The 26,500-nt window shown below is 44.4% G+C and overlaps 3 protein-coding genes across 12 annotated transcripts in view; 2 read left to right on the top strand and 1 right to left on the bottom strand.

Moving 5' to 3' along the window:
- The window catches only part of atp8a2 (ATPase phospholipid transporting 8A2), a 64,114-nt gene extending 61,189 nt beyond the window's left edge, over positions 1–2,925 (top strand). For all 6 annotated transcript variants that reach the window (XM_054751183.2, XM_054751181.2, XM_070553368.1 and 3 more), the window contains 2 exons: positions 1,236–1,327; positions 2,645–2,925. In XM_054751183.2, the coding sequence (XP_054607158.2) occupies positions 1,236–1,327; positions 2,645–2,739 (187 nt within the window). In that variant the 3' untranslated portion in view covers positions 2,740–2,925. The remainder of the gene's footprint in view (positions 1–1,235; positions 1,328–2,644) is intronic.
- Positions 2,926–5,089: 2,164 nt separating this feature from the next.
- Positions 5,090–9,692, bottom strand: LOC107382859 (protein shisa-2). Its single transcript, XM_015955198.3, has 2 exons — positions 9,178–9,692; positions 5,090–5,842 (listed from the first exon to the last, which is right to left on the bottom strand). Exons 1-2 carry the CDS (start codon positions 9,485–9,487, stop codon positions 5,271–5,273), a joined length of 882 nt encoding a protein of 293 aa, XP_015810684.1. The 5' UTR covers positions 9,488–9,692; the 3' UTR covers positions 5,090–5,270.
- Positions 9,693–11,402: 1,710 nt separating this feature from the next.
- Positions 11,403–15,996, top strand: spice1 (spindle and centriole associated protein 1). 5 transcript variants are annotated; one of them, XM_054751188.2, is made up of 19 exons: positions 11,403–11,664; positions 11,755–11,844; positions 12,160–12,207; positions 12,306–12,446; positions 12,515–12,617; positions 12,686–12,804; positions 12,882–12,943; positions 13,009–13,145; positions 13,223–13,348; positions 13,424–13,698; positions 13,797–13,871; positions 13,958–14,089; positions 14,159–14,291; positions 14,367–14,480; positions 14,561–14,973; positions 15,144–15,321; positions 15,399–15,462; positions 15,705–15,762; positions 15,846–15,996. In XM_054751188.2, the coding sequence occupies exons 2-19, from the start codon at positions 11,755–11,757 to the stop codon at positions 15,900–15,902; spliced, it is 2,325 nt and encodes a 774-aa protein (XP_054607163.2). In that variant the 5' UTR covers positions 11,403–11,664; the 3' UTR covers positions 15,903–15,996. The 5 variants fall into 5 exon arrangements, with proteins under 5 accessions (XP_054607163.2, XP_054607164.2, XP_054607165.2 ...); XM_054751189.2 differs by having other exon boundaries at positions 11,413–11,844; positions 13,427–13,698; XM_054751190.2 differs by lacking the exon at positions 13,797–13,871 and having other exon boundaries at positions 11,413–11,844; positions 13,424–13,590.
- Positions 15,997–26,500: the final 10,504 nt, after the last annotated feature.

Below are 26,500 nucleotides of genomic sequence, written 5' to 3'. Positions count from 1 at the left end.
CCTTTCCTCTGGGTTTATTTTTTATATTTTATTTTTTCTAGGTGGACCAGTTTGAAGTGCTGTACAGACCTGGTGTGTTTGCTGTTTAGCTGTAGCTCAGAGCGTGCCTTAGCTTTGTGTGTGTGTGTGTGTGTGTGTGTGTGTGTGTGTGTGTGTGTGTGTGTGTGTGTGTGTGTGTGTGTGTGTGTGTGTGTGTGTGTGTGTGTGTGTGTGTGTGTGTGTGTGTGTGTGTGTGTGTGTGTGTGTGTGTGTGTGTGTGTGTGTGTGTGTGTGTGTGTGTGTGTTGTGTTAGAATTAAATCAAAAAGTTACTCATTTACGCACCGCTGATTATTTTTATAGCTTTGTAGCTAAAATACACGAAGACACTTAGAAACCAAATGAATGAACCATTAGATTAACATTATAGATAATAAATGAATGAGACCCACGTGCTGATGGGGAGATGTTTAAACCAGCAGAAGCAGATCTCTGTTTCTTCTATGATTCAAATCTGAGACGGAGATTAAAGGTGTGCAGTGGAGCGCTGGAGTGAAGTGCAAAGAGAGCACATCTGTGTTTGCACTTCCTAAGGAGGTCTCGGAGTGGGCATGGGAATGGATGGAAAGGTACAGTGAAGGATTCTCTCAGGGGAGGAGTTCAGATCGGAGCACGTCCTTGAGTCAGCAGGTATCCAGGAAGAAACCTCTGAGTTATACCCATGCACAGCAGACGTCATTTCTCAGGGCCAAAGACTTTTGAGCAAACTTTTTCTCTCATTTTTATAAACTCAATGGAAGGTTTTCAAAATATTTTTTCTTTCAACTTGTCCGGAGTTTCAGCCTCGGGCCTGCTGGCTTCAATCTGATCATCCCGAATGCAGAACACTAAATCAATATTCTGTCGGATAAACTTAAGATTTATCATCCTGCCGTGGCGGTCGGTGTCCTTACCTTTTACATCCCGCTGTGTCACGGCAGCAGTGATGCTGATGAGACAGGAGAGAAATTCATGATTGTGTGTGTAGCATGTGGTCAGGAGGATGGGAGCCGTGACGGTGTGTGGTCTCAGAACAGAGGGTCCACTCTTCGTCCTGGATGAGGAGGGTTATGAGGCCAGGAGAGAGTGGTGAAGTGGGGGCTTTAGGAGGGATGTTAAAGATGTTTACTCTAAATAAAAACCGTAGCTTGTAATCGTGCTGTGAGCTGTAGATGTTCTCTTCTCGGGGAGTAACCATCCCTTCCTTCTTTGTTTCAGTCTAAACGAACGGGCCCATCTGCTGACAAGAGTCTTTAGGAAAACACCCTCAAGCGTCGGACGCTCCAACTCGGTGCAGCAGACTGTGACACGTGAGTGTCCTCTATGAAGACAGCCGCCTTGTCATCATCCAAACCTCGATTCAACGCAGATATTAAAGATGCATTTCAAAGGGGATATTTTTCATCTTTTTGTTGATGATAATAAAATGTACTTTTTTAAAAGCTGTGAGTTAAAATCCAGGAGTTTCTTTCTCTGTTTTGATATAATGAAAACACTTTTAGCTGAGCTATTCTGTTAAGATGTAGAAGAAGAAATGAAAACAGAACTTAAAGGTGCAATATGTAAGAATTTTACAGTGAAATAATCAAGTCTTAACGTTGATCATGTTGGAAGGAAGGTTACATTGAAACATATTTTATTCTCGTCAGTGTTCCTTCTGTAAAGAGGCCGAAGAGGGACCTAGGCACAGTTCCAATACTTGAACTGCACCCATACGTTCCTCAGAGAAGTACGCTAAGTAAAGCTTCGCGTGCATAGTGCACAAGTGTGCAAATAATTGCCAAATTAGGACAGTGAGCATTGCATCGTCGACCGCAACTCGCATCGGGATGCCAGTCGCTGTTTGTTTCTTCTTTAAAATTTTTATTAGCAGCTTTCAAACAATTATTTGACAACATTGGCATTCATTGCTGTCCACATTAAGTCTTAGTCAGTGCGAATCAAGGTTGCAAAGGGGGTGTGGCCAAAGTTTGTACCCCTGGTTGGGAACGGGCAATTGAAGGACGCAAGTGCGGAAGTGCAAGTATTGGGACAGGATAGTAGTTGTGTTTACACTCTCACGCCTCCATACTTCCTGGTTCCAGGGCCAATCATATGTGAGCCTATGGGGTTGCCAAGTCTGCCTGCATTTTTAATTCAACACCAACTGGCAAGAAGCAGCAGCACTGTGGAAAGCATGTTAGCCTGTAACAGAAGCAGCCCAAAAGTTTTTTCTTTTACTCCTAAGAAGCCACGACATCCTTTAGTTTTACTCTAATATCTGGTAAAGTAGGCTAGAGGCTAATGTTGAGCTAACTGTGCTAATGGTTTTACTAACTGTGAATGACTCGTTGACGGTTGCTCAGAGCGGTCTCCTTTATTTTGAAACGGGCTGCAGTACCCAGATTTGACCACAGGATGTTATTCTTCATGAAGCTTTAAGCTTTCAACACTTCTTTAACATCTTTCATCAAAAATAAGATTTACAACCATTGCTGCACTAAAATTTACCTGAAAAATCAGAAAAAATATACAATTTTGTTGCAAGAAAAGAAATTAATATTTGGAGAAAAATCTTCCACTTGTTTACTGAAAGCATGGCATTCTATTCCAGTGTTTTATAGTGGTCTCATTTTGCATTTCTGCAGATGGCTATGCCTTCTCTCAGGAGGAACACGGCGTGGTGTCCCAGTCCCAGGTCGTTCGCTCCTACGACACCACCCGCCAGCGCCCCAGCCTCTAGCCCCTCCCCCCCAATCAAGGCTTTGGCTCTATGTAGCAAATCGTCAAGGTGACAGCGGAGTTGAACCTAAGCAACGCCTTGACGCCAGTTGACCGACCTCTGCTGTGGCCTTAATGGAACAACGACTCGACCCCTCGCCAGGGATGGGAGTGGCGGTCCAGATGGAGGGAGGGGTGGAAGTTGAGTCAGGCGTTCGGAGGACCGGACTGAGACGGGACCAGAACAAACACTGACAACCACAAACGGCTGCACGGGCATGAGCAAATCAGTCACGCCAAGTCAAACTCAGAACTGCTACCTGTATGCACCTCAGACTGGGTTTGCTTCACGCTGCTGTGTTTCCATGTGCGTGTGTATGTGCGTGCACGCGCGCCGGTGCATGTGTGCTGTTTGTGTGCGTGTGTCTGTTTCCACGGTTACCTCACATCCCCGCTGTCATCACACGATGCAGAAGAGGTCAAAATAATCAGCGTTGCATCCAGAAAAGGGTGAGAGGGGATGTTTTTTTTTTTCTCCATCGCAGCTCCCAAGCTTCACTGCCAATCACCACGGCGATGCCAACGAGGCGGAGCGCTGACACCCAACCAGACCACCACCCAGCTGCAGCCCCACTCCTCCTCCAGTTTATCTCACATTTCTTCCTCCTTATCTCTGCATCTCATAGCAGCTCTGCAGCCTCCATGTCCGCAGCTCCTTCATCAGTTTTAGTCTTCTTCCTTTTCAGGATTCTCCAGACGTCCCAACTCTAGCATTTGTTAGCTGACCCAGAAGCGGTACGTCTTGGTTGCTCTTAACTGAACATGTCTGTCCCTATTGTCTTATTTTATTAAAGTGGACATTATTGTATTTGCATTTATATATTTTTATTTTAATGTTTTTTTTTTTTTTTTTTTACTTTACATGCATATGAGAAAACTTTAGCCCTTTGATTGAGATGCTTGCATGGATCATGTGTTTCTCAGCTTGATGTGAATGTGGAGCCTGTTGTCTGTGTGCTACGTGTTGAGGACACTTTGGTTCAGGAATGCAAGCGCAAATAGAAGGTCTATCCAAGTCCTAATCATTAAATCTAATCAATCCATGGCCTGACCCAGCGTCTCTGTGTTCACCGAGCACCCATGCAGTCCATTAGGAGGGGTTTTATCTGAATTGTTGCACCAGAGTAGCTGCAGACTTAAAAAATCATGCTGACAATTGAAAAGGGAAAAGATTAGCGTGTTTTACGATCTTTTTACGTTATTTAGGCGATTAATCCCCTCTCTAGATTTCTTTCCCACCCACCTTCCTGGACGTGGTCCAGCTCAGATGGGTCTACAGCGGCTGCAGGATGGAGAATCCATCAGGTTGTTTTTAGGTTCTGTCTAAATGCGAGCCAGCCAACGCTTCCCCCTTCACCCTGTCAAAGTTTAAAACTGTCTGCTTTGTTTATTTCGTGTCTGTGTGTTGGATAATTTCCTCTGTGGGAGTCTGAGCGTTTAAAAGGGATTCAGAGGAGCCATTCACCACATGGTTTACCAAACCAGATTTTTTTCATGCAAAAATCACAAAAAATAGGGGTAAAAAGTTTGTTTTAAAATGTGTTTAATTTTGAAATCCATATGAAAAACACCTCCCAGCATTGTTGTGTACTGTTTCAAAGGGAGCAAATCCAAAAAACACTCACAGTTTGATAGATTTGTGTCACAAAAGCTGCCTGCTTGCCTCTTAGACATTTGAGAGAATGATTCATTCATTTTTGCAGATTCGTAACCGATAACTGACGCTTTTTGTGCCTTTCTCAAGTGGAAAACTGACTCGGACCTGCCCTGGGGCTGAAGCGTTGATCTGTGTGGATTACACACACACATACATAAACAGACTGGACTCACAGGAGAGAAGTGATGGGATAGCCTGGCAGAGACCTTCCCTCCAACACTTTCAGGGAACATTGACCTCCATCCTTGTGTGAAGATTGTCATATTTTGAGCGTTTTCTTCTCGAGTCAGGTTTTTTTCATCTCTAGGTGGCGGGAGGGGAGCTGTATAGTTAGCTGGGGCGTCACAGTCTGCGTCCTTTATTCACTTCATTAGAGTTTAAATGGCCTTCTGGGAGATTGCAACAGCCTTTCACATCACACCACCTGCGTTTCCCATTACAGTCAAGCTCACACACACACACACACTCATTTACAGTACATCCATCCACACGCACACTCTGGCTTCACGCTTTCAACACAAACAGAAGTATACCATGTTGTACAGGCAGCTCACGGCCGCTCACAAGCGCAGATGTGCACATAAACGCAGCATGTGGTCATTTTCTTTCTGCTCCAATATCCATAAATCATCCTCTCATCGCTTGTTCAGTGCAAACCTTCAGTTTTCTGTTTGCGTCCACTGCTGAGATGAGCTCTGAGGTCATAAGAAGCCCTAAACACTCAGAGACTTTGGCCGTGTGCCCAAAAGTCTCCTCTGCATCCCTGCAAGGTTTAACTTCACAAGTCAGGAGTTTGTAACAGAGTGAAAGGCGGGTTGTGCAGAGCTGCCCCCGCATCAGACCGTCACTGGAGGGAACTTCTGGTCACTGGTGATGCTGGACCCACCAGTGGGAGGAGGACAGGGGGACTGGAGGGGCCTGTAGCCCCCCTGGCTCGGGTCTATAAAAGCTGCGGGGACAGGATGGGCATAGCCGATGTACTGCTGGTGCATGAACGGCCCCTGATGGGGCATGATCTGTGTGGCCTGCTGGCAGTTAAGAACAGAGAAGTTAGTGGGCATGTTGACAAAGACGCTGGCGTCCGGCGGAAGGCAGCAGGAGGCCTGGGCCCGCATGAGAGGGGCGGGGGCCACGGGCGGGACAGTGCGGGGGGCAGCAGGCGGAGCCGAGGAGCTGGACGAAGTGGCCGTGCTGGACTGTCGGGACGAGGAGCCCCTGGAGGTGTTGGCCATCATGGGGATGGTTTCTAGAAGGCGTCCGCTGGGGGCCCCGCCCCCCGTGGCCCCTGATGAAGACAGCTCCTGCTTCGGCCGGAGGCAGCGGCAGCAGCACACGGCTACCAGAGAACCCACGACCACAAAAGCCACGAAGACGGAACCCACGACCAGGAAGGGCACGTAGATGGGCACTGGGAGCAGAAACAAGAGCAGAGATAAATGAGATGTTCACAGGAGGTCTCAGACCCTCATTAGCAGTTATAACAAAGTTCTGATCTGGTTTTAATCCTCCACACCCCACTGAGCCCCCAGCCTCCTCTTGGAGCGGGGGACATTCTTAAACCCGGCTTCCTGTGGACGTTTGTATCCCTTTTACCTTCAGCTCTTAATGACTAAGCCTTTGAAATAAGTTACTGTAGTTGAACTTGGCACCAGCTTAAAGGGAAATCGGGCTGATTTAATGGAGGGGGTTTTTTTTTTGTTCTTTTTGTTTAAAACTTCTGCAGCTCCACCAATCCGAGCGCGAGTCACCCGGGTCAGGCCACAGAGTTGTTATTGAACACGTAAAGATTTGACGTTTTTACATGCCAAGGCCCCAGATCCAGAGTGTTAATGTGTGAAGCGAGCAGGAGGACGACTTTGAAACTTGATCAACAATAACTTTCCTCTCCAAGTTCTCCTAGTTGTGACTTTTGGCAAAAAAGAAGAAAAAACGGGGGGAATTGAGCTCAAAGGACATTTAGGATGAGGTCATTGATGAGGTGTTTCCCCCGCCTCCGCCCATTCATTCATTCCCAGCCTCACCAACACCTTCCAAACACAATAATGTCACAAGTGATTAGTTTAGCGTTATTGTTCCCACAGGGTGATGTTAGTTCTCCATCTGAATGTTCCCATGTTGCCATGAGGTGTAACCGTATGCCAGGGAGTAAGAGGTGGCGGTCGACTCCGGTTTCCTTTTGTTTCTGGGCTCTTTTGAAATGCATCCATATGACTTTTTCCCAAAAAGCCAATCAAAACTTTCAATGTATTAAAAGTATTTAACACTTGTTAAACGTCTTTGTCAGAGGACGTTGACCCTGGCTTGTCTTCCAGTCAGATGAAAATGTCCCTGGGAGTCTTTAATGTCCTCAAATTCCACATTTATGCCTCAGCTCTAGAGATTTATGTGAAAATTACTGTAAAGAAATGTTTGCACGACTATTAGTTTGTTTGTTTTTGTGCATAAATGTTAAATCCCTTCCAGAAGTGCTTGCAAATAACCATACAGTTCTATGAGTCATGGGAAACTGACACCATCATAGCTGTCATTCACAAGTTGTTTCAAGACATTTGCGGTGGTCTCTAGTATGAATGAATGCCTTGTGAGTCATTCTCTGTGGAAAAAAAGCTCTGGCGCTTATGTTTCCGGAAGTAGAAGTTAGCAGGATTTGGAGTCTCATTTCCTGACATTTGGACGTCTCTCATCTGATTGGCTAAAAGCAATGTAACTCTTCCACTGCCTCCACTCACTCTGCAACCTTGATGTTTAGTATCCACAAATAACACAAGCCTGAAGGAGTTCTGCCATGTGTTGGAGTTGCTAATGCTAATGTTCGCTTCTGCTAGCTGAGACACGCTCTGCTCTTTCCTGGATGCTAAATCAAAAACAGCCTTCCCTGTTGCGAGCCAAGATGGGTGAGTCAATGAATGCTAATTTTCAGTGTGACCTAAATCTGAGTGGCTTTTCTAATCCGAGCATTTTCCAGCCGCCTACTTTTGGCGGCTAAGACAGGAAGTAGAGGTCCTCCCCCGTGAAACGCAGAGTGACAGACTAACAAGTAATAAAACTGTCTTTTGGTAAACCTCCTCTTTACGTTTTTACATTCCTGCCCTGCATTGTTTCTGACTAGCTGTTAGCATATCAATTTGATTTGATTAATCTCTTTTTCTCCAAACTCAGGTCATTCAATCTGCCAAAAGCACCAACTATTGGAACCATTTTTATGAGTAAAAGTTTAAAATGGCACTAACGTTTTAAATTTAGCTCATAAATGGTAACAAACATGCTCGGCAGTCCTGCTGAATGCTCCTGGTGCAGCAACTTCAAAAGGAGCCTGCCTGTTTGAACCCAGGTTATTGTGTAACTAAAGGATGGCTTTAGTCTTGAAGGTCGGGGGATGATTAATGGACCGGAGAAGAACAAACGGGGATAAAAGCATGAAGGTAAGCATGTCTACCTTGGAAACATGTTTTTAAAACTTTGATTAATTTCATTTGTGCACCTTATTCTGCATTAAATAACAGTTCAGTTTAATTCTAAGGGTAAAATTCAAAACATGCTTGTTATTATATCAATAAATGTGTTCTTTATTTCCTCATTAGGTAAAAAATGAGCACAAAACTGATCTCTTTTTTTGTGCACATGGCAGTGGAAGTCCTATTATTATTTCCTGTCACTCTTCCACACCTGTTGCTGCAGCAGCGCCACCCCCTCCTCTCTAAGCTCTTGTTTTGGGTTGAGTCTTTGTGGCTGGACTCCATCGGCTGTCCCACGGGGATTCTCCTGTTCCCAAATACCACATGCTCCCTCATGTCGAGCACATTAATAGCTTCCTGCCTCGTTTCTGTGTATCGTTCTGAAATGATGGATGGGCTGCAAGGGCATGAAAAATGTACAAAATGCACAAGTTGGTTTCACGTTTAAACACTTCCTCTGCTGTTGGTGAGAGAAAAGCTGCAGCTTGGGGTAAATGTTGGCTGGAGGCCACTGGGTGGAATGTATATATCCCTTCCTGTGGTGATAAGGTGTGATGGCAACAAATGACAGATTATTGCATTGTGGCTGCAGAAAAAACATGAAACAAGCCATTGTCATGTCAAATATTTGCTTCGTTTTTTTTTTTTTTTTTTTGTTTTTTTTTTGTTAAAAGAACATATGATGCTTCAAATGCTTCATGGAAGATTGAGAAAGTTTGAGGGGCCAAACTGGAGGAGGGGAGGGATGTGTTGTCAACTGATCCACGACACAAGCAGAAAAATGCAGGTTTTTGAGAATTATGTAATCTGTGTGACTCTGATAGAGCCCACAGACACCAGAGCTGCTCATTTAAGAGCTGGACTGTCAGCGCCAGGAGTGCTCCCAACAAGATCCGGTCAAGTCCAAATTTGATCCCCGTGGGGCCAGCATGCATGGCTCTCTCCGTTTTGCACTGTTACAGAACAAACACAGCTATTTATAAAGCGCAGCAGCGGCGTGGCACAATTTGCCATTTGTGAGTGGGGCTAAGTGGACTTTAGGAGCCTCCTGGCTCCTGAGCAGCTGTCGTTGCCAAGGGGGGAGGCGAGCAGCAGATGAACCCTTTGACAGTGAGACACAATCCCAAAGAAGACAGAAAACAGCATCATAACTTGAAGCTTATGGAAAAAACTTAACATTTAGGGTTACGTTTGATTCTAAGTTGGGTGCTTTTTACGCACGGTGTTTGGAAGTTTTTTAATCATTCATAACTTAATAAATCATCAGTGGAGGTTATGGGGGCTCTACCTGCTCGAGAGTCCTTGTCTGTGCTCTCTGCCCCGGTCTCCTGCGGCTGCCGGTCGTTCTCACAGCTCCCCTGATCCAGCCGCGCGTCCGCGCTGGCGCAGCAGTAGCGCAGCTCGCATTTCCCGCAGCAGATGATCGCGTCCTCCGCGTCGATCTTCTCCGGACACTGGAATCCTTCCTTCCAGGCGCCCTGAGAGTCCTGCCAGCCGTGGCAAAACTCCCCGCTGGCCTTCACGTCAATAAGGAGCAGAGTCAGAACCACGGTGGCTCCCCACATTCTGGGCCAGGTAGCCGCGGCGCGCTGGAGCATTTCCCCGCGCCGAATCCGGCAAGGTTAGAGGTGATTTTTTAGGCTGGTTCGGTAAAAGGGCTTTTGGGGATGAAGCGAGAAAGCAGTAGATCTCTCAGAGGTAGTCATTTGTTAGAGAATTCCTGTGCGTAAATCAGATGCGAAGTTTCCAAAAGGGTAAAGCGCGAGCGTAACCGATATTCCAGCTGTTATCCAAAGCTCTGGTGAATCCAAACACTAACGGGATTCCCGCGGCACCGCAGCGCGGCTGCTCATGCCTCCTCTCGGTGCTTCAAATGACCCGCAGAGAAACCAGCGCGTGAAGCCTGATCCGTGCAGGACACACAGCTGCTGTCTGCGCCTGTCCCGTGCGTAAAGATAAGTTTTCCAACCTTTTCGGCAACCCGGTCCGCATTGTTCAGCTTCCAGACGTGTCTCCCTGCTGCCTGTCCGGTGAGACTGCAGCGCTCAGTCTGTCCAGGTTGGTTTCAGGATGAGAGGGGCGTGTGGGACAGAAACACACCTCACTGAGTCAGATTAACGGGATCCCGTTATGGATGTGATTCAACTTCCTATTCAAAGTCTGAAAATCTAGAAAAGAGGAGCTACACTTTTTCTGGCATTTATTTGGTCAAATATACAGAATTTTTAAATTTCTGAGGACTTTTTTTTAACTTTCTGAATAAAACAAAATATTGAAAAACTGGATGTTTGAATAAAAAAAGTTAACATTTTATACATTATTATTACTTTAATTGATCCGCATTTCCCCAGTTAAATGAAACGTGCAGAAATATCATGATTTCATTGATTGTTTTGGGACATTAAATACTTTTAGTGTGGTCTCAACCAAAAACTGTTATTTATTATCCTTTTTCTGACAAATTATATTACTGGAATCATTTGGGAATGATTTCCCAATTGGATTGGAAATCCTTTCCACTTTATTAATAGTCATTTAAACATAAAAACAGTTGCATTGTTCCAGTTTAACAATTTAAAATGATCCTGTACAATAAAAAACTTGCATAATTTCTAAGTTCAATAAATTGACAAAAGTCTGCAAACATTTTGCTGGAAATGCAAAACAAGTTACGAATAAACATTACAAAAAAATGTGCAAAAATGTTGAAATTCCATCCATCCATCCATCTTCTGAAACGCTTTTTTTGGGGGGGGGGGGGGGGGGGGGGGCTATCTCCAGCAGTCAACGGGTAATTATGTTGAAATTCCAGTAAGTCTATTAGTAAAACAGTTCTGGACATCCTTAGCATGCTCCAGATCCGTTAGTTTCGAAATCTAAAATTACCGTTTTATCTCAAGAGTGTTTACAAATGTAATCTGAATGATTTTAGCTGTTAGCAGATGTCAGTTTTTTTTGGTGCAATAAAAGTTTTTGGTTCTCTGAAATTCAATGCCCTTTAGTCTGATAAATACAAGCAGCGCTATCTAGTGGCGCTTTACTACACGTGCACCATTGCAAAAAAATCAAATAATTATCACATTTATTTATTTGTTTGTTTGTTCATTTTATTCGTTTATTTTTACGTATTTACTTTTTAGTCTGTGATTGACGACAATACAAAACGACCCATTAAATAAACAAATTAAAAGTGTTTTCCATAAATTCTTGTCTCTTGCCTTTTTACAGCTAGAAAAATGCCTTTGTGGTAAGCAGATTTATCATATAAGAGTGCCACAGGATTTTCTACGCAGCTGTTAAAAAATGTCACTTTTCACATATCGGCAGAGCTATTTGGCACTTTAAAAATTCATCTAACTTCTTTTATCTTAATTCATCTAACTTCTTTTATCTTGAAACCGTTTTTTTAAACAACAAACAAGCTCTACTTCAGTTCATTAAATCCTCAAAGAATTAAATTAATTGCAATAATTTTATACATTTTGGGAGAAAGCGCAAGAAAAATGTTCAATGTAGTTAACGAAATGAACAGAAGGGGGCAGCAAAACGAAAAGAAGAAGAAGAAGAAGAAGAACCTAGCTGCAGCCGCAGGAGGAGGAGGAAGAAGAAGAAGTCATATCCATGGAAACAACACAAGAAGTGGCGCGAGACTGAAATTTTTAACTGCTGGAGCCTCTGACACCGTCAGCTGCGGCTAATTTGGGCTTGTTCCACAGAAGTGACGCAGTTTCAGACATGCAGTGAATTTTTAGCCCAGACGCTCATCTCTACTTGGGTAGTTTACCAGGGGTGTTTAGTTTGGTTTGGTTACTGCGCCATTTGTTTTAGTTCTCGGTGTTTTAGCCTTGTTGTTGCCTGTTATCAGATGTCTTTAGCCAGAGGTAGCCGTCCTCAACCACAGGGCAAAGGAAAGAAGCCTGTACGTCAGAAGAAGGCTCCCAAAAAAGACTGGGTGGTGAGTATTTGGGTGTTGTGCCGATATGTGTTACCCCGTCGAAAACGGTTCTTCCACTCGCTTTCTGGGTGTTTCCTCTGTTACAAAAGTACAAACTTTGGCGTTGAAGGATGAGATTTTCTGTAATATGAGTAAGTTGTTTGTAATAAACGTGTTGGCTTATTTTCTGGCTGATAATGGTGATATTCAGCCACTCAGATATGTTGAAAACAAATCTAAAAGTAGACGCAAAGCAGTCAAGTTTCTAGGTGTTTTCATCAGTTTATGGTAAACAACTGTTTTTAAACTCTAACCTCTGGTCTTTTGCTGCTGCAGAGCACTGTCCATGACCTATCCGTGCACAAGCTGACGCCTGCTGAGCTGGTAAGGGTTTTTATCACATGTAACGTGTACAGATTTAAATGAGGAACAATAACAAAATCTTTTTTCTAGTTCATATATTTCCGATTTACCCCTCTTAGAGTCATCGACATGAGATTCACAAATCCCACAATAAAGCTGTGGCCCAGTGGGAGCTGAAGGAGCGAGCTCTGAAACGCCGTTTCAGACACGCTGGGAGCCCTGCTCCTTTGGACCAAGCCAGCCTCAGCATCATCAAAGAGGTGTGTGGAAATGGTTCTTCCATCTGTCTGTCTAACGTTGGCATTAGCATGACGGGGTGTTGCTGCAGGTGTTCTCCGATCAGCTGCTGCTGCAGGATGTGCTGGCCCGTTCTGACAGAGCCATGGCTGTGGTCAAGGACCTGTTTGGAGATGCTCCACAGAGGCAGACCGGTAATAAAGCCACATGTTTGGGTCCTCTACTGATTTTCTCCTTTAGTTACATAATGGTGTTTCTTCAGGGCATCCCAGTGTGACCGTTGCTCCCAACTGTGACTCTGACTTGGAACTACCTGTTCTCCAAAGACTAGATTCTCCTATGCAGCTGTCGCTTCTCAGCCAATCAATGATGGATCAAGAGGTGAGTGATTTACATATAACAACTTCAGCGTTTTGAGCTTTAAAGTTCTTTAAGTTTAATGTTTCCTTCTTTTCCAGGCTCTTAATGAAGTAGATGTTTCCAGGGAGGACTGGAGTTCAGGCAGTCGTGCCATCAGAAGGTACTTACTCCAAATACATCAAATTGTTGATGCCGCTATGGATATGTTCATCTTTGTTTTCTTAGATCCAACATACGACAAAAGACGACTCAGGGTAGAGTCGTGCCACAAAGGAAAGTCCATCGTCTCAGAAATCCTGAAGATGATGATGATGTTGCTCCTATGACACCCTGCACGTCAGGAAGAGCCCCAGATCAGACAGGTTTTAAAAAAACACACATTTTGTCTAAATCAGCACATGTAAAGTTTCATTTAGACTTTTCTCTTTTGTGTTGTCAGCTCTAAATGCCACTGTGGCCGTCAGACGTGTTTGGTCCAAACACAGTCAGTCAGATGGAGGTGGAGAGGAAGCTTCTGCTCGTGTGTCTCAGGTCCTGAATCCTGATCCTACTTCACACCAGCCAGGTAAAACCGGTAATGGGTCGTGAAGTAAAATATTCTACATGAGAACATCAGAAGATGCATCTTCTTTTGTTCCAGCAGGAATCGGGAGTTATGCCGACAGGACCAGGAAGTGTCTTTCTCAAAGCTCAAAGCTGGATGGCTCCTCTCCCGCCTCTCTTAGTGGAGACCAGTCCAGCCTGGGTCTGCTGCAGGCCATGTTGGGTCAGGTCGAGGCTGACCTGGATGCTCTGAGTCCTGATTTGGTACCAGAATCCGAAAGCAGTTCAAAACACCACAAAACCCAGGGCCTCACTGGATTTTCTGTCGCTTTGGTCGGCACTCTGGGGCGCCTCGTGCATCTGCTCAAACAGGTTGTGTAGAACATATGAACTCATGGACGTGACTTGCTATTTAAATACACTCCAAGTTTGGGCTGATTTACTCCTAGTGTTATGTTTTTGTTTCAAAGCTGAGATGGTTCACGTGTCACGTCAGCCAAACCCACGATCAGGAGGCTTCATCTTCAAATGCAGACACAATTATCGTGGAAGCCATAACAATTCTACAGTTTTAAGAGATTTTATTTCCTCATCCATACATTTATCAGTAATCTCGTGTCCTACATGTCAGAGGGAAGCTGAAGCTCAGAAGGAGGCAGAAGGAAGAAGAAGAGTGGAGGAGGAGCTGAAGGAGCAGCGGGGGCTGATCGATGCTCTCACAGCTGAAATCATGACTCTACGAGAGGAGGCCGCTGCCCTGCAGGTGGGTTTCTGGTCCAGGTCCTTTAATAGTCGACTTGTTTTGATTTCTACTTACTGCTGTGCTGCTCAGGCAGGGCTGCAGCAACGCACGGCTGAGCTGGAGCACAAACTGGACTCGGTGGTGTTGGTGATGGGAGGACTGGGGCTGCTGGGGGAACACACGCCACATAAAGACTCTGATGCCAGGGATGCTCTTTCAAACGGTATAAAACGGTCTGCATGAATGCTGCGTCATGTTTTAGTTAAATATCTAGTTTATTTTATTTACTGTTTTGCAGTTTGTCCGTCTGCTTCTGTTGCTGAGAGAGCTCCTGAGGAAACACGAGTTAAAGTTCCTCCTGCCATCGTGCTTTCTCCTCCTACACCGAGCCATAACTGGCAACACAGTCACGGTAGCTTTCCTTTTTTTATTTAATAACTCATCTATTAGTCTGATGCAGGAGGACTAAATTAGTGTTTTTCTGTTTCACAGCAACTCATCCTGCTCCTCTGCAGCAGCATCTTCCTCCTTTAGACTCCCAGCGTTCCCAGGAGGTTGTCCAGGCTCACGGTTCTGCCTCCAGCCTCCACAGCGTTGCACTCAGCCACCTTTCTTCCTCCTCCTCCTCTCCATCCCTCAGCCTGGCTCCTCTCATCACCCAGCCCTCTCCAGAAGCCATGCTGGCTGAGATCGCTCAGCTGAGCAGGCAGGCTGAGCTGATGCGGTCTCAGCTCAACCAGGCCAAGGGTCTTGGACCTGGGATCGCAGGACTTCCCAACAGCAACAGCAGCCAACAGGGAGGACGGAGTCCTGACAGCATTCCTCAGGACGTCGGGGAGAGGAGGGCGTCTGGGTCCAGCAGAAACCAGAACATCCAGTCTCTCGATGAGACGTCGAGTCAGCAGGTGAGATGCATGCTGGACCACGGGTTGCTTCAGAAGTCAGACGAGTAATAATAATGGAGGTCACAAAAATGGCCTCAATTCCACATAAATGGGTTCAAAATGGCTTTTAAATGTTATTTTGTAATGGAAATAAAATCTGCTTTTACAAAGCATTAATTTCTGTTCTCCAGTCCTCCACGTCTCACACCCCGAGTGTGGAACAGCGCCTCCTGGAGCTCAACAGGCAGAGCGCAGCAGCCCGGAGTCGACTGCTGGAGCTCATCGAGTTACAGAAGCAAAATGTTTCCATTAGAGTGTCTCCCTCCGTCTCTCCTGTCCTCTCTTCTGTCTTCAGTCCAAACACAGCAGGTACGCTGGGGGAGAGGAGGATGCTTCTGTGTGAAAGATCACGTTATTTAAATAACTAGTTGTTGTTTCAATTTCAGCTGAAAGTGGAAGCTTAGAAGAGTCTGTGCTGCGGCCAGGGAGGGACGTCCAGACACAGCAGCGGTGCGTGGATCAGCTAAATGAGGATTTGACTTATTTTACTTTGTTTAATTTTTACTGCGCTGACCAGAGTTAAATCAGAGTGCATCATGGGAAAGCTCCACGGCTGAAACCTCAGCTCACTGGGCAATTTACTCAGACTGTTGGGCGTTTTTGTGGATCTGAAACATTCAAATGTGACAAAAAGAAAGATCACTTTGTAAATATTACATTTTCCGATGTTTAAATGATTATTTGTGTTGCAGCTCTGCAGGTTCTGATGAGTCTCCTCGCAGCTTTGAAACCAGGAATGAAAAGTCACAGGTAAACATAAACGTTAGACCTCTTTAGCGTTTGATCAAACTGTTACGCTTTCCATCTTAATTCCTTTTTGTTCCCCACCAAAGCCGCAGAAGCAGAGAGGACGAGAAGGCTGGTTCTCCTTGTCTGCTCACACCAGATGACAAGAGGAAAAATCAAACCAGCTCGAGGCTACAGAGTTATTTGTTTAATGTATTTAGTGTAAATGTTTATAATAAACAGTTTTTAAAACTCAAATCACCTGTTTTTGTTCATATCAAAGTAAATTTAGGGACTTTTCACTGAGGTTAACGAAAATTATTGTGTTGCAGTACAGAGGACAACCAGCAGGTGGCACTGCAGACTCAAAACCACAAGAAATGCTTAAACACTGAATCAACCATAATTATCTTTCTAAATTTAATGCAATAAATGTTTTTCTTATGAGAGCAGATGGTAACATTGTAAACTTTAACACATTTTGGAGAATTCAAGTCAAAATATAAATAAAAGCTTTTGTAATCTGAGCTCATACACATAACCTAAGATCAGGGGACATTACCACTTATTGATTCGCTTCTATTCAGGAGTCACAATAAGTGACAGTATAATGATTGTATCTGTTTTCTTAACTGTGAGGCTGAACGGTCTTCAGGGAAGTGTGTGTGTGGGCAGAAGTAGTTTTAGTTTCTGGTCGCGAAGTCAGACGGGTGGAGAACACAAAAGTGTCACAAGACGTTTATGAATGTGAAATGGTCAAAAAATGTCTATATTGTCTTATAGTAAATTATCAATTAATTGGTCTGCGGTTTCCTTTTTGTTTTATAATATAATTTACGAATATAATATTAAAAGTGAATAAAACTTTTCTTCCAGGTTTTATATCAGTGTGACCTATTTTATGACTCGAAGTGGAAATAAGTGGTCACACGCCAACTTGTGTCCAATCCGGATCTTGTTTGCGCACCGCTTTAAACTTTTAGAGTGACACTTGATTTTTTTTTTTCACTTTTTTCAAAGTGAGTCAGCAGATCTGTGCTGACGACGACAATGAGCAGCGGGGAAATCAAAAGGAGTAAATATTGCAGATAATAACAAGATAGAGGCCGTAAATGCGAGGTCGGAGGTCACGTTGGCCCCGCAGAGGGAGGTGAGCTGGCCTCATTGTGCTGCTGTGGAGTGAGTGACGGATGGAGTGAATGGGGATTAACCTCAGCCCAGTGCCCCTCAATGCCCCCTTTTCCTCCTCTGATGGGGGCAGCAGCATTGGCTTCGTGTGTTGCTGATGTGACTGATATCAGTAAGAGGAGTTATTTATGTTTATAAACACACACACACACACACTAAAGTTGGATCACACACCCAAGAGTTTCCTTTAACTGATCAACCAAAGTATTAAAAATCCACTCAGGACGGTGGTTAGATTTATTTGAAACTGAAGAATACTTATAGAAAAACATTAAACATTAATGTTTAATATTAATTGATGTTTTCAGTGAACTTTCTTAAAGGTGTGGAACACTAAAAAAAAAAAAGTTTCAGTGCAACATAAACGCCTCTAGAGGGCAGTATGAATGCGTGGCTGTGGCTCATATTTTGTATTTTGAGCAAAATGAAAACCTTTTTAAAACGTTTTCTCTTTTTAATAATGCAATCAAAAATATGCACGACACGAACAAAACATTTGAGACATAAAAACACATCAACTCTGCTTGATGCATTTAATGTGAAAACACCAAAGCAGCTATAATGTGGGCATAAAATTTTATTTTGGTTTTTTATTTTTTGTGGTTTGTTGATTGCAGAATCTTATTTAAATTTCATTCTACATGCATGTTGTTTGCATGTTTTGCATCTGCGCGGGGGTCCGTGTGAGCGTCCGCCACAGCTGTGCAAGGCTCTGATCTGCAGCAGGCTGTTGGCTGCTGTGAAAATATTATTGCAAGTGTTTATTATTGCTTCAGTGTGAAACAGTGGGAGTGTTGTGTGTGCGGCACGGGTTGGTGGAGTAATGGAGTGCTTGCGTGTGTGGAGGGAAGAGTGAGTGGGTGGGGTGGGCGGATGGGGAGAGGCTCCTCACCCTTCTCCTGTTCTCTGTTTCCCACCGGCCAGCCCTCGGCCTGGGGCCCGTTGCACCCTGGGTAATGGGTAGGCCTATTGGAGTTGATTAGTTCCGGCTGGATCACAGATAAAGTTCTGACAGGCAGGAGAAACGAGCTCCTGGTGTGACCCTCTGCGCGCGCGCACACACACACACACACACACACACACACACACACACACACACACACACACACACACACACCCTTGTCTCAGGCACAATGGGTAAAGGACTTTTTAAACAACTGCACTCTGCTGCATCCATGCAAATCCAAACCTGAGCCCTTAATGCAACACCACACACACGTTTTACACGCCTACGTCCAGCCTGAGCACTTTTCCCCAACATTTCCCTCCACAACAAAACACAAATCTTTTCTCATGAATATTAAACTCAGTGTTGCACAAATAATTCGCCGTATGCATTCTTTATCTTTATGTTTTCTTTGTCGAACCATCACGTCCACCGCGCAGGACACCTGTGGCACCAACTCACATTCCTCAGCAGCATTGCTCCCCTCTTCAGCTTTATCCTATTTTTTAATTTCCCACCCCCAACCCTCCTCCTCCCTGTCTCCACACATAATTGATTAAGGTCCGTTTTCATAAATCAATTTGAGACGCACATCAGTCAGCAATGAATGGACACCACCCCCCCTCTGTGCAGCGGTATAATCTACCTCAGCATGCCCTGCCACTCTCACTTATGCACACTCACACACATCTGCATGGTTTTCCTCCTCCTGCAGTTTGAAGGTCACCAAATGTGAAATATGCAAAATCGTGAGATGCTGGGACCTGAAACGTGCAAATGCAGGAGTCTGAAAGAAGTAATGGGCTGCAGAAGAGAAGGGAAAAATAAAAATGTGTTTTCTATATTATATTTTATATTATGTCCCTAAAGAAACCAGCATGTCTCTAGGACAAACACAGTTTATAATTAAAGGCAGCTCAATTGCCATTATTATCAAAAGACTTAATCTTGTCTCCTCTTCCACTCGGAGCTGTTGTTTTGGATGTTTTGATATGAATGTAACCATGACACCGCCCTTTCTTATTAAAAAACCTTTCCAAGTTGCAATGCATTCTGGGAATGTGAGCCTGTAACAGCTGCAAGTGATAATCCTAACTTTCCCCCCATCTCCTCTAAGTCTTGATTTTCTGTTCCCATTTTTCCCTTCTAACAGTTTCCTTCACCCTGATGTTTTTTTTAATCTCCTTTGTTCTTCAGGTCCCCCGGCTTCTATTGGAGTCCAGTTGTTCCACCTTTCCTTCATCTCCTCCACCCTCGCCCCTCCATCCGTGCTGCAGGGTGTTGGCTTTAGTGGCAGTGAAAGCAGCTTTGCCTTTAACAACAGTTTGTCTTAATGAGAAGGGAGGAGGGGGGGAATGTAGGAGGGATGGGGCGGAGGGTCACAGCTGAAGCCAATTGCATCCCTTTCCTGTCTGAGGCGCTGCAGGCTGGGGTCAAGCTCAGGGTCACGCCAGCCCACCGCTCTCGTCGAGTCCCAGTTCTGGATCGGAATCTCTGCCAGCGTGTGTGTGTGTGAAAGTTAAGAGGGCAAGGAGGCACATCTGTTTCTGATCCCCTCAGAAAGCCTTGCGATCCGGACCTGGACGTGCTGGGGGTGCCTGTGCGGGGGAGGAGGAGAGGGCGGGCGAGTGGTCACACACACACAGTATGTGTCGAGTACAATGTGTTGTTATGTAGCGTGTGTTTTTTTTTACAGCCACCTCCTCCTGTTAAGACATCTGCAGAAACCCAAATCATGGCTGAACACAAGTTAGCACACAGCACTGGGTCTTCATTTCTGTGCAAACGTGATGTGCACGCTTATCGGCGTGAGACAAACGCCACCTCTACCGAAGGCATTCGAGTCACACACAGCTGGAGCTTCACGCATTCATTGAAGCACAACACAACAGAATAAGGGACGGATCATTTCCACGAATCACATCTGTGCTTGGATGTAACATTTGGTAGCTGTACAGAACCTTTAAGTAAGAAACTAGAATCAAATTAGATTCCATCATTCTTAACAGGGCACCCAATGGAAATAATGAAATGTAAGGGGGAATTTTGGGAAGACGACACTGAGAAGAGCTGACATTACTCTAGTGAACTTTGACAGATGCAACTTGGGGAACCCAGGCCTGGCAAGCCATCCTATATACGCAAATTAGGTATGGGACTCGATTTAAAAATATCTAATTAATCATAGGCTTTGTAATTAATTAATCTTGATTGATCGCATTTTAATCGTTCAAGGTAATTTGCGCCAAAGCCATTTTTGTAAATAAAAAATAATGTCAGTGAGGCATATATGACATACCCACACTTTAATAAGTATATTTCTGTAACCACAAGGTCTATTTGATTACTTTGGTCTAATTGTAAAGATAACTATTATGGGATTTGTTGGGATGTGTAAAAACTAGTATATGTGTTATTGATGAAGTGTAAATGGACATGGAACATGTAAATGTTTACTGAACTGAATACTAGGTGGCAGCAGATCACTGCTAACATATACATAGAGGTGTAGTGTAGAGTGCAGGGGAAGTTCTGCTGAAGGTTACAAGATGAATGCTGCATGTATGCTCGTGCCTCCTGCTTTAAAAAAGTTTATATAGATAAAGCTACTGCCTGCCTGTTTTTTACCAACTACAAAACATAACAGTAAAAATTTTGGGTTTTCATGTTTCTTTCTTTTCTTCATGAAGAATGTGTCATGACTAATGAGATTGAAGTTTTAGCTGTGTTTGGAGCATGTAAAAATGTTTACATAGTCTTGTAGCCCAGGCTCTGCTGTTTTTTAGAGGTGCAGATTGCTGATATTTATAGATATATTTAATGTATTGTGATGCTAAACTTTTTCGGCCCGGGGGTGCTAGTGCTCAAGTGATAATTTTTTAAAGCATTATTTTTTTTAATTAATTGTAATTAATGCATTAACTGCTAATGTAAATATGTACTCTGCCCATGTCAGAGATCAGTCATGGGGTGAAATATATGATCGTCTTTCAAACTGTCTCTACACAAAATTGGACAGCGCAAGGCCCAATCAGAGCAGTGGACAACGTGACAAATTCATAGCGATGGAAATCTGACAATGGGGCAGTTCGCCATGCACTATCAAAGAAGAAGAAAACATAAATTTTCTAAATAAACATAGAGCGCTGTGATTGGCCGGGCCGAACCTTAGCCGAGCCAATGGTAGACCAGCTAAGGCTAGAATATAGCCTGGCTAGACTGACCTGCAGAGCAAAAGCTTTTGCAACTGCTATTGTTTGTCTAGACTTTTAGGCTAAATGAAATCCAGGTTTGCAGAAATCTAATGAACACCATACCACATCCTCCTAGCAACTCTAAACGAGTAAAAACCTGCAGCAGAATAGGAAATATTGGAATATTCTTGAGGACGATAAGGAATATGTTCAAGATGCATCGTTACAACAAAGAAATAATCAATCACTCACAGACTTCTTTTCTTCTTGTGCTGAAATTATATAGAGGGTTTAATAAATAGAGTCTAGTTCTGACTTTGATTGGCTAGAAGTTCATCAGAGTAGATCCAGGAAGAAAGAGGATTGCTCCTGTCTTACAGCAAAACGTTGTTTTTTGCAGACTATATATTCACATACATAATGTGAAAACTTGGCAAAGCAAGAATTTGGTCTAGTTCACTAGGCTACTTCCTGCAGAGAAATTATAAAAGTTCTCTTTAAAGAATCACGTAATCCAGAACTGAACAATATGAATGTTTTTGGGATTGGAGCTTTTTTCTAAGATAGCAGCAATGCAAACTGGTCTTACCCCCTCAAACCAGCGGTTACTTCATCCGTCCAATCCGCATTAAACCTTCTTCTACTAAAGGAGGTCTTTTAAGAGCTATTACAGCAAGTAAAAATATTTTGTTATTTTTCCATGAAACCTTTCAAGTTTCATATATGGGTAAGTTAGTATAACATTTCAAAAGGACAACTTTTCGACTCGTGAGGTTGATTTACAGAACGTAAAGAAAAACACTTAACTCTGTGCCTATTATATTCAACATTAACTGTTTTTTCTGACTTTTCGTGTTTTTGAAGAATTGTAATTTATCGTATTCAGAAAAATGAACAGACGGGAGATTTTGGTTTTCACCACAATTATTCTCCCATCACCGTGAGCCTCCTCTCCACGCTCCTCTTCTCCAAGCGTTGCAGCAGAGAAGGTGAAGCCGACCTGAAACACCACGTCAGTCTTTGAACAGAGCCCATAAAACAAGCACAGATTAACGAGCATGACTAACAAGCTGCAGGAATAACAAAACTGGATCGCAACACACACACAGATGCATGCACACACAAACACACGCATGCACAAAGATATTTTTGTCTTGTTTTTAGTAACTCCTCATTGACTTGCATTAACCCTAACCCTAATCATAATTGATCTATGCCTAACCCATCACTTTACTTCACACCATACCTGGGGCGACGGTGGCACAGGAGTTAAGTGCTCGCCCCGTAATCGGAAGGTTGCTGGTTCGAGTCCCGCTCAGTCTGTCGCTGTCGCTGTCGTTGTGTCCTTGGGCAAGACACTTAACCCACGTTGCCTGCTGGTGGTGGTCGGAGGGACTGGTGGCGCCAGTGCTCGGCAGCCTCGCCTCTGTCAGTGCGCCCCAGGGCAGCTGTGGCTACATTGTAGCTCATCCCCACCAGTGTGTGAATGTGTGTGTGAATGGGTGAATGACTGATTGTGTTGTAAAGTGCCTTGGGGGGTTCTAGGACTCTAGAAGGCGCTATATCAAATACAGGCCATTTACCATTTACAACCAACTAGTAGAGCTCAGTGACATTGTAAAATAATGAGGACAAAGGCAATCATCACTTTGCAACCAATGTCCTCACTTTACTGGTCAAGTATGTGACAATCGTCCTCAGTATGTCACGTAGACAAGTAAACGCGTATGCGCACACACACACACACACACACACACACACACACACACACACACACACACACACACACACACCTGCAACATGTCTCCTCCTGTATAAAGTTTCTTAGTCTTGCTTAAGGTTCACCTTTTTCCTTTTTTTCAATCACATATTTCATGCTTGCTGAAACCCTGACAGCCATTTTTAAAAAGCTGTCACTTCTGTCGACCACGAATGGATGGTTACTGAGATCTTTGATTGCATGGTGTGCAAGAAACGTCCCAGGTAAGATGGTACAGATGGTTGTTAACAATCAAACAATCTAAACTACTTTCTTTGAAGGTGACACTGAGAGCTGAAACGTTGGTGAGCTTCATTAAGCTGAGGATCTACATCAGTAAGCCACTATAGAACGAAGCTGAAACAGGCGGTCTGTAAACGGATTCAGGACACCACAACTTTCATTAGCTCAAATCCAGAAAGTAAGAAGGAAAACCTAAAAAAGATGGCATGATGGATGTCCCAGGATCGGCCCCAGCACATCGGTCCAAGTCGCGTTGAAAGTGATGGACCAACTCTTAAAGAATCTAAAAGCTGGAGCTAATTTATCAAATGTGGGCTGACGTCGGAACACGATGTGAAGTGCTGACACTGATTAACCCGACAGGCTGGGATGGAGCGTCAAATTCTGCTAGTCTGACAGATAAAATTTCATGACTCTCGACTCGTCTCCAGAGATCATCCCATAGTCTCACATCTAAACTGTTAAATTTTCACCAGAAAATATCTGGTGTTGGTCCATGGGGGGGAAAGGTTTAAAGGTGTGGAACATTCGTTTAAGCAGCGGTCTCTAGTAGGAACAAATGCCTTGTAAGTCGTACACAGGGGGAACGAAAACACTGGTGAGCCATTTCCAAGAACCAGAAGTGAGCCACATCAAAGCGGGTTTTGGAGTCTTATTTCCTGATATTTGGACATTTCGCCTTGGATTGGATAACAGCAACGCAATTCTACCTTTGACTTGAAACGCTGGTGTTTTATCTCCACTAATAACACAAGCCTGAAGGAGTTCTGCTGTGTGGTGAAGCTGCTAATGCTAACAGTTAGCTTCTACTAGCCGAGACATTCTTGGCTGTTTCCTGGACGCTAAACTAACAACAGCCTTCCTCGCCGTAAGTCAAGATGGGTGAGTCCATGAATTAAGTGACAGTGTGACATAGATCTGTCAGGATTTTTAAATCCTAGCATTTCACAGTCTGTTTTCTGTCAGAAGCTAAAGCAGGAGACAGGTGTAGGAGACTATTTTCATGTTCAACCTGCATGAAAACCTCAGAGTGACTGATTATAATCAGAAAGAATAAAATAAAAAAATGTTTTTTCAGTGTTCCACACCTTTAAAGTCTGACTAGCCATTAGCTCATCGGTCCTGTAGGCTCGTGTTACCTCACATCAGAACTTCTCATGTTGCACTCTGGTTTTTCTGTAGGGGATGTGGAGCTAGCGGTTTCCAGCTGCCGATGCTGAACTAATGATAAGCAGCCGCTGGTTCTTTGAAGTTCATTCCGTATTTCCTGGTTTTTTCTCCTTTTTTCCAGACATCCGCGGACCGCTTCCCTGCTTCAGACTCTCCTTTTCAGCACACCTGAGCCAAAGAAATGCAACGTCTTCTGCCAGGAAAACAAATTAAATAAAATTTCTGCATGCCCTCATCCTCCCTCTTGTTCCTCACCCTTCACGCCCCACCCCTCACCCAACTGCCATTAGAGTCCCAGAGGCCCTAAAAGCAACCCCATGCTTAATTTTTCCCAAACTCCTGAACGCCACTGTGACCCCCCCTCACCCTTTTCTTTTCTGTATCCCCCTCCGAGCATTTAACTCTCCCCTCCATCTCCCTGCTTCCCCATCCTCCCCCCATTTTTGCTCCAGGCTACTCCAGAGAGGTTCTTTACAGTCCTGTCATCCCAGCCAGAGCAGTAAAAACACATCTGGAATCACACTCTACACTCTCAACCTGGGTTTAAGAAGAACCCCCCCCCCCACACACACACACACACTCTCTCTCTCTCTCTCTCTCTCTCTCTCTCTCTCTCTCTCTCTCTCTCTCTCTCTCTCTCTCTCTCTCTCAGTTTCATGCCTTGGCCTTCCCCACCCTCCACACACACTCATGGCCGCAGGAAAAACACTCCCATAACGAGCTACAAACACTGAAACAACACTGATACCCTAAGTGAGATGTTTCTAATGAGGGCTGGAGAGGAGCGTGACAGAGAGAGCGGCACACACACACACTGATGAGGTGGGTGGGTGGGGGGGGGGGGGTTGCATGGTGTAACGGGCGTGCTGGATTTGACTCCACTCATCCGCCCACACAAGCAGAGGCCATTTAGATCCCGGTCAGGCTCCAGTTTCCTTCCCTTGCCCGAGCCTGTTCTCCTTCATGGCAGGAATGTGTCGTCGGACCCTCCGTTTGCTCTTTTCAGCTTCTGTGTGAGAAGCTGTCTCCTGGTCTGAAGCGTGACTATATATACTTTTAATAAGAGCCTGTGTGGGTTAGTAATGGGCGGTTGGGCCGGGCTCTGGTAGCGGGAGGAAATGGCTACAACAGATAGTAAGCTACAACAGCAACGAGGAAACTAATTGATTCATAAACCACCACCTCTGAGGTTGGTGCAGCCAGGTGTGTGTCCCACAGGTGTGCTGCACATCTGCATCAGAGCCTCTCCATGAGAGCGTCAAGCTCGCTGAACCGAGCTCCAGTGATAGATAGTAAAAGAATCTGCTGGCCATGTTCGACTGAGCTGCCTAATCAAGGATGAGAAAGGGTAATAAATGAGGAGAGAAATGGAACAAACACACCATAGCTCCTCCCATCTCACTTTCTTCTTTTGTTAAATGAAAGTTTGTGAAATGAAGAGGCATAAATTCACTAAACGATTGGGTTTCATTTAGAGCCAAGAACTTCTTAACCAGGACCATGTGCCACTTCTGGGCTTGGTGTGCGTGCACGTTGACGTTGGTGTGTGTTGCAGGGGGAGGCTGGGGGTCGGGTTTCGGTGCTGTAAGGGAGATGGAGCAGTGCTGCGGTAGGTATATAGACCCTGACCCAGGCCTGCCAGAGGAACGCTCTCTTCTCCCACCGCCAGAATCTTGTTTTGTTTTGTTTTTGTGTTTTTTTTTTCTAAAGGGGTGGGGGGTGAGCTGAGGGTGGGGTTTTGTGTGTGTGTGTGCTAGTGTATGTGTGTTTCGGAGCTTATCGAGGGAAGATATGTGCACGTTTGTGTAAGTGGGTGCACATATGTGTGTAGTTTAATGTGTGCACATGTGTATAGTATGACGTTGTGTTTTTTTACACATTTTGTATCCTTTTTGTGCTCAAACTGACATCAGTTTTCCTTTAAACTTTATAATTTTCATGAATTCACAACATTTTTGCAGCCTGAAGGTTTAGGATGAGCACACACACACACACACACAAACACACACTCATACACACACACAAACACACACACACTCTCTCTCTCTCTCTCTCTCTCTCTCTCTCTCTCGCTTGCTCTAATTCTCTCTGAAGTCCCAGTTCATTAAATCAAGAGCTTCTCCTTCCTGTAGTCTCAAAACTCAAGAGCACGAGGAAATTTTCCTTTCTTTTTTCTGCCGTCTCAAAACTTTCTTTTCCCCTTTCTTCTCTCTTCTGCTGTTTCTTTTCAGTGTTCTCATCCTTGCTTTGATCCCCCCCCAC

The sequence above is a fragment of the Nothobranchius furzeri genome, chromosome 7 (assembly GCF_043380555.1).
Source record: "Nothobranchius furzeri strain GRZ-AD chromosome 7, NfurGRZ-RIMD1, whole genome shotgun sequence".
NCBI classification, from domain to species: Eukaryota; Metazoa; Chordata; class Actinopteri; order Cyprinodontiformes; family Nothobranchiidae; genus Nothobranchius; species Nothobranchius furzeri.
This window is presented reverse-complemented; position numbering and strand designations above follow the sequence as displayed.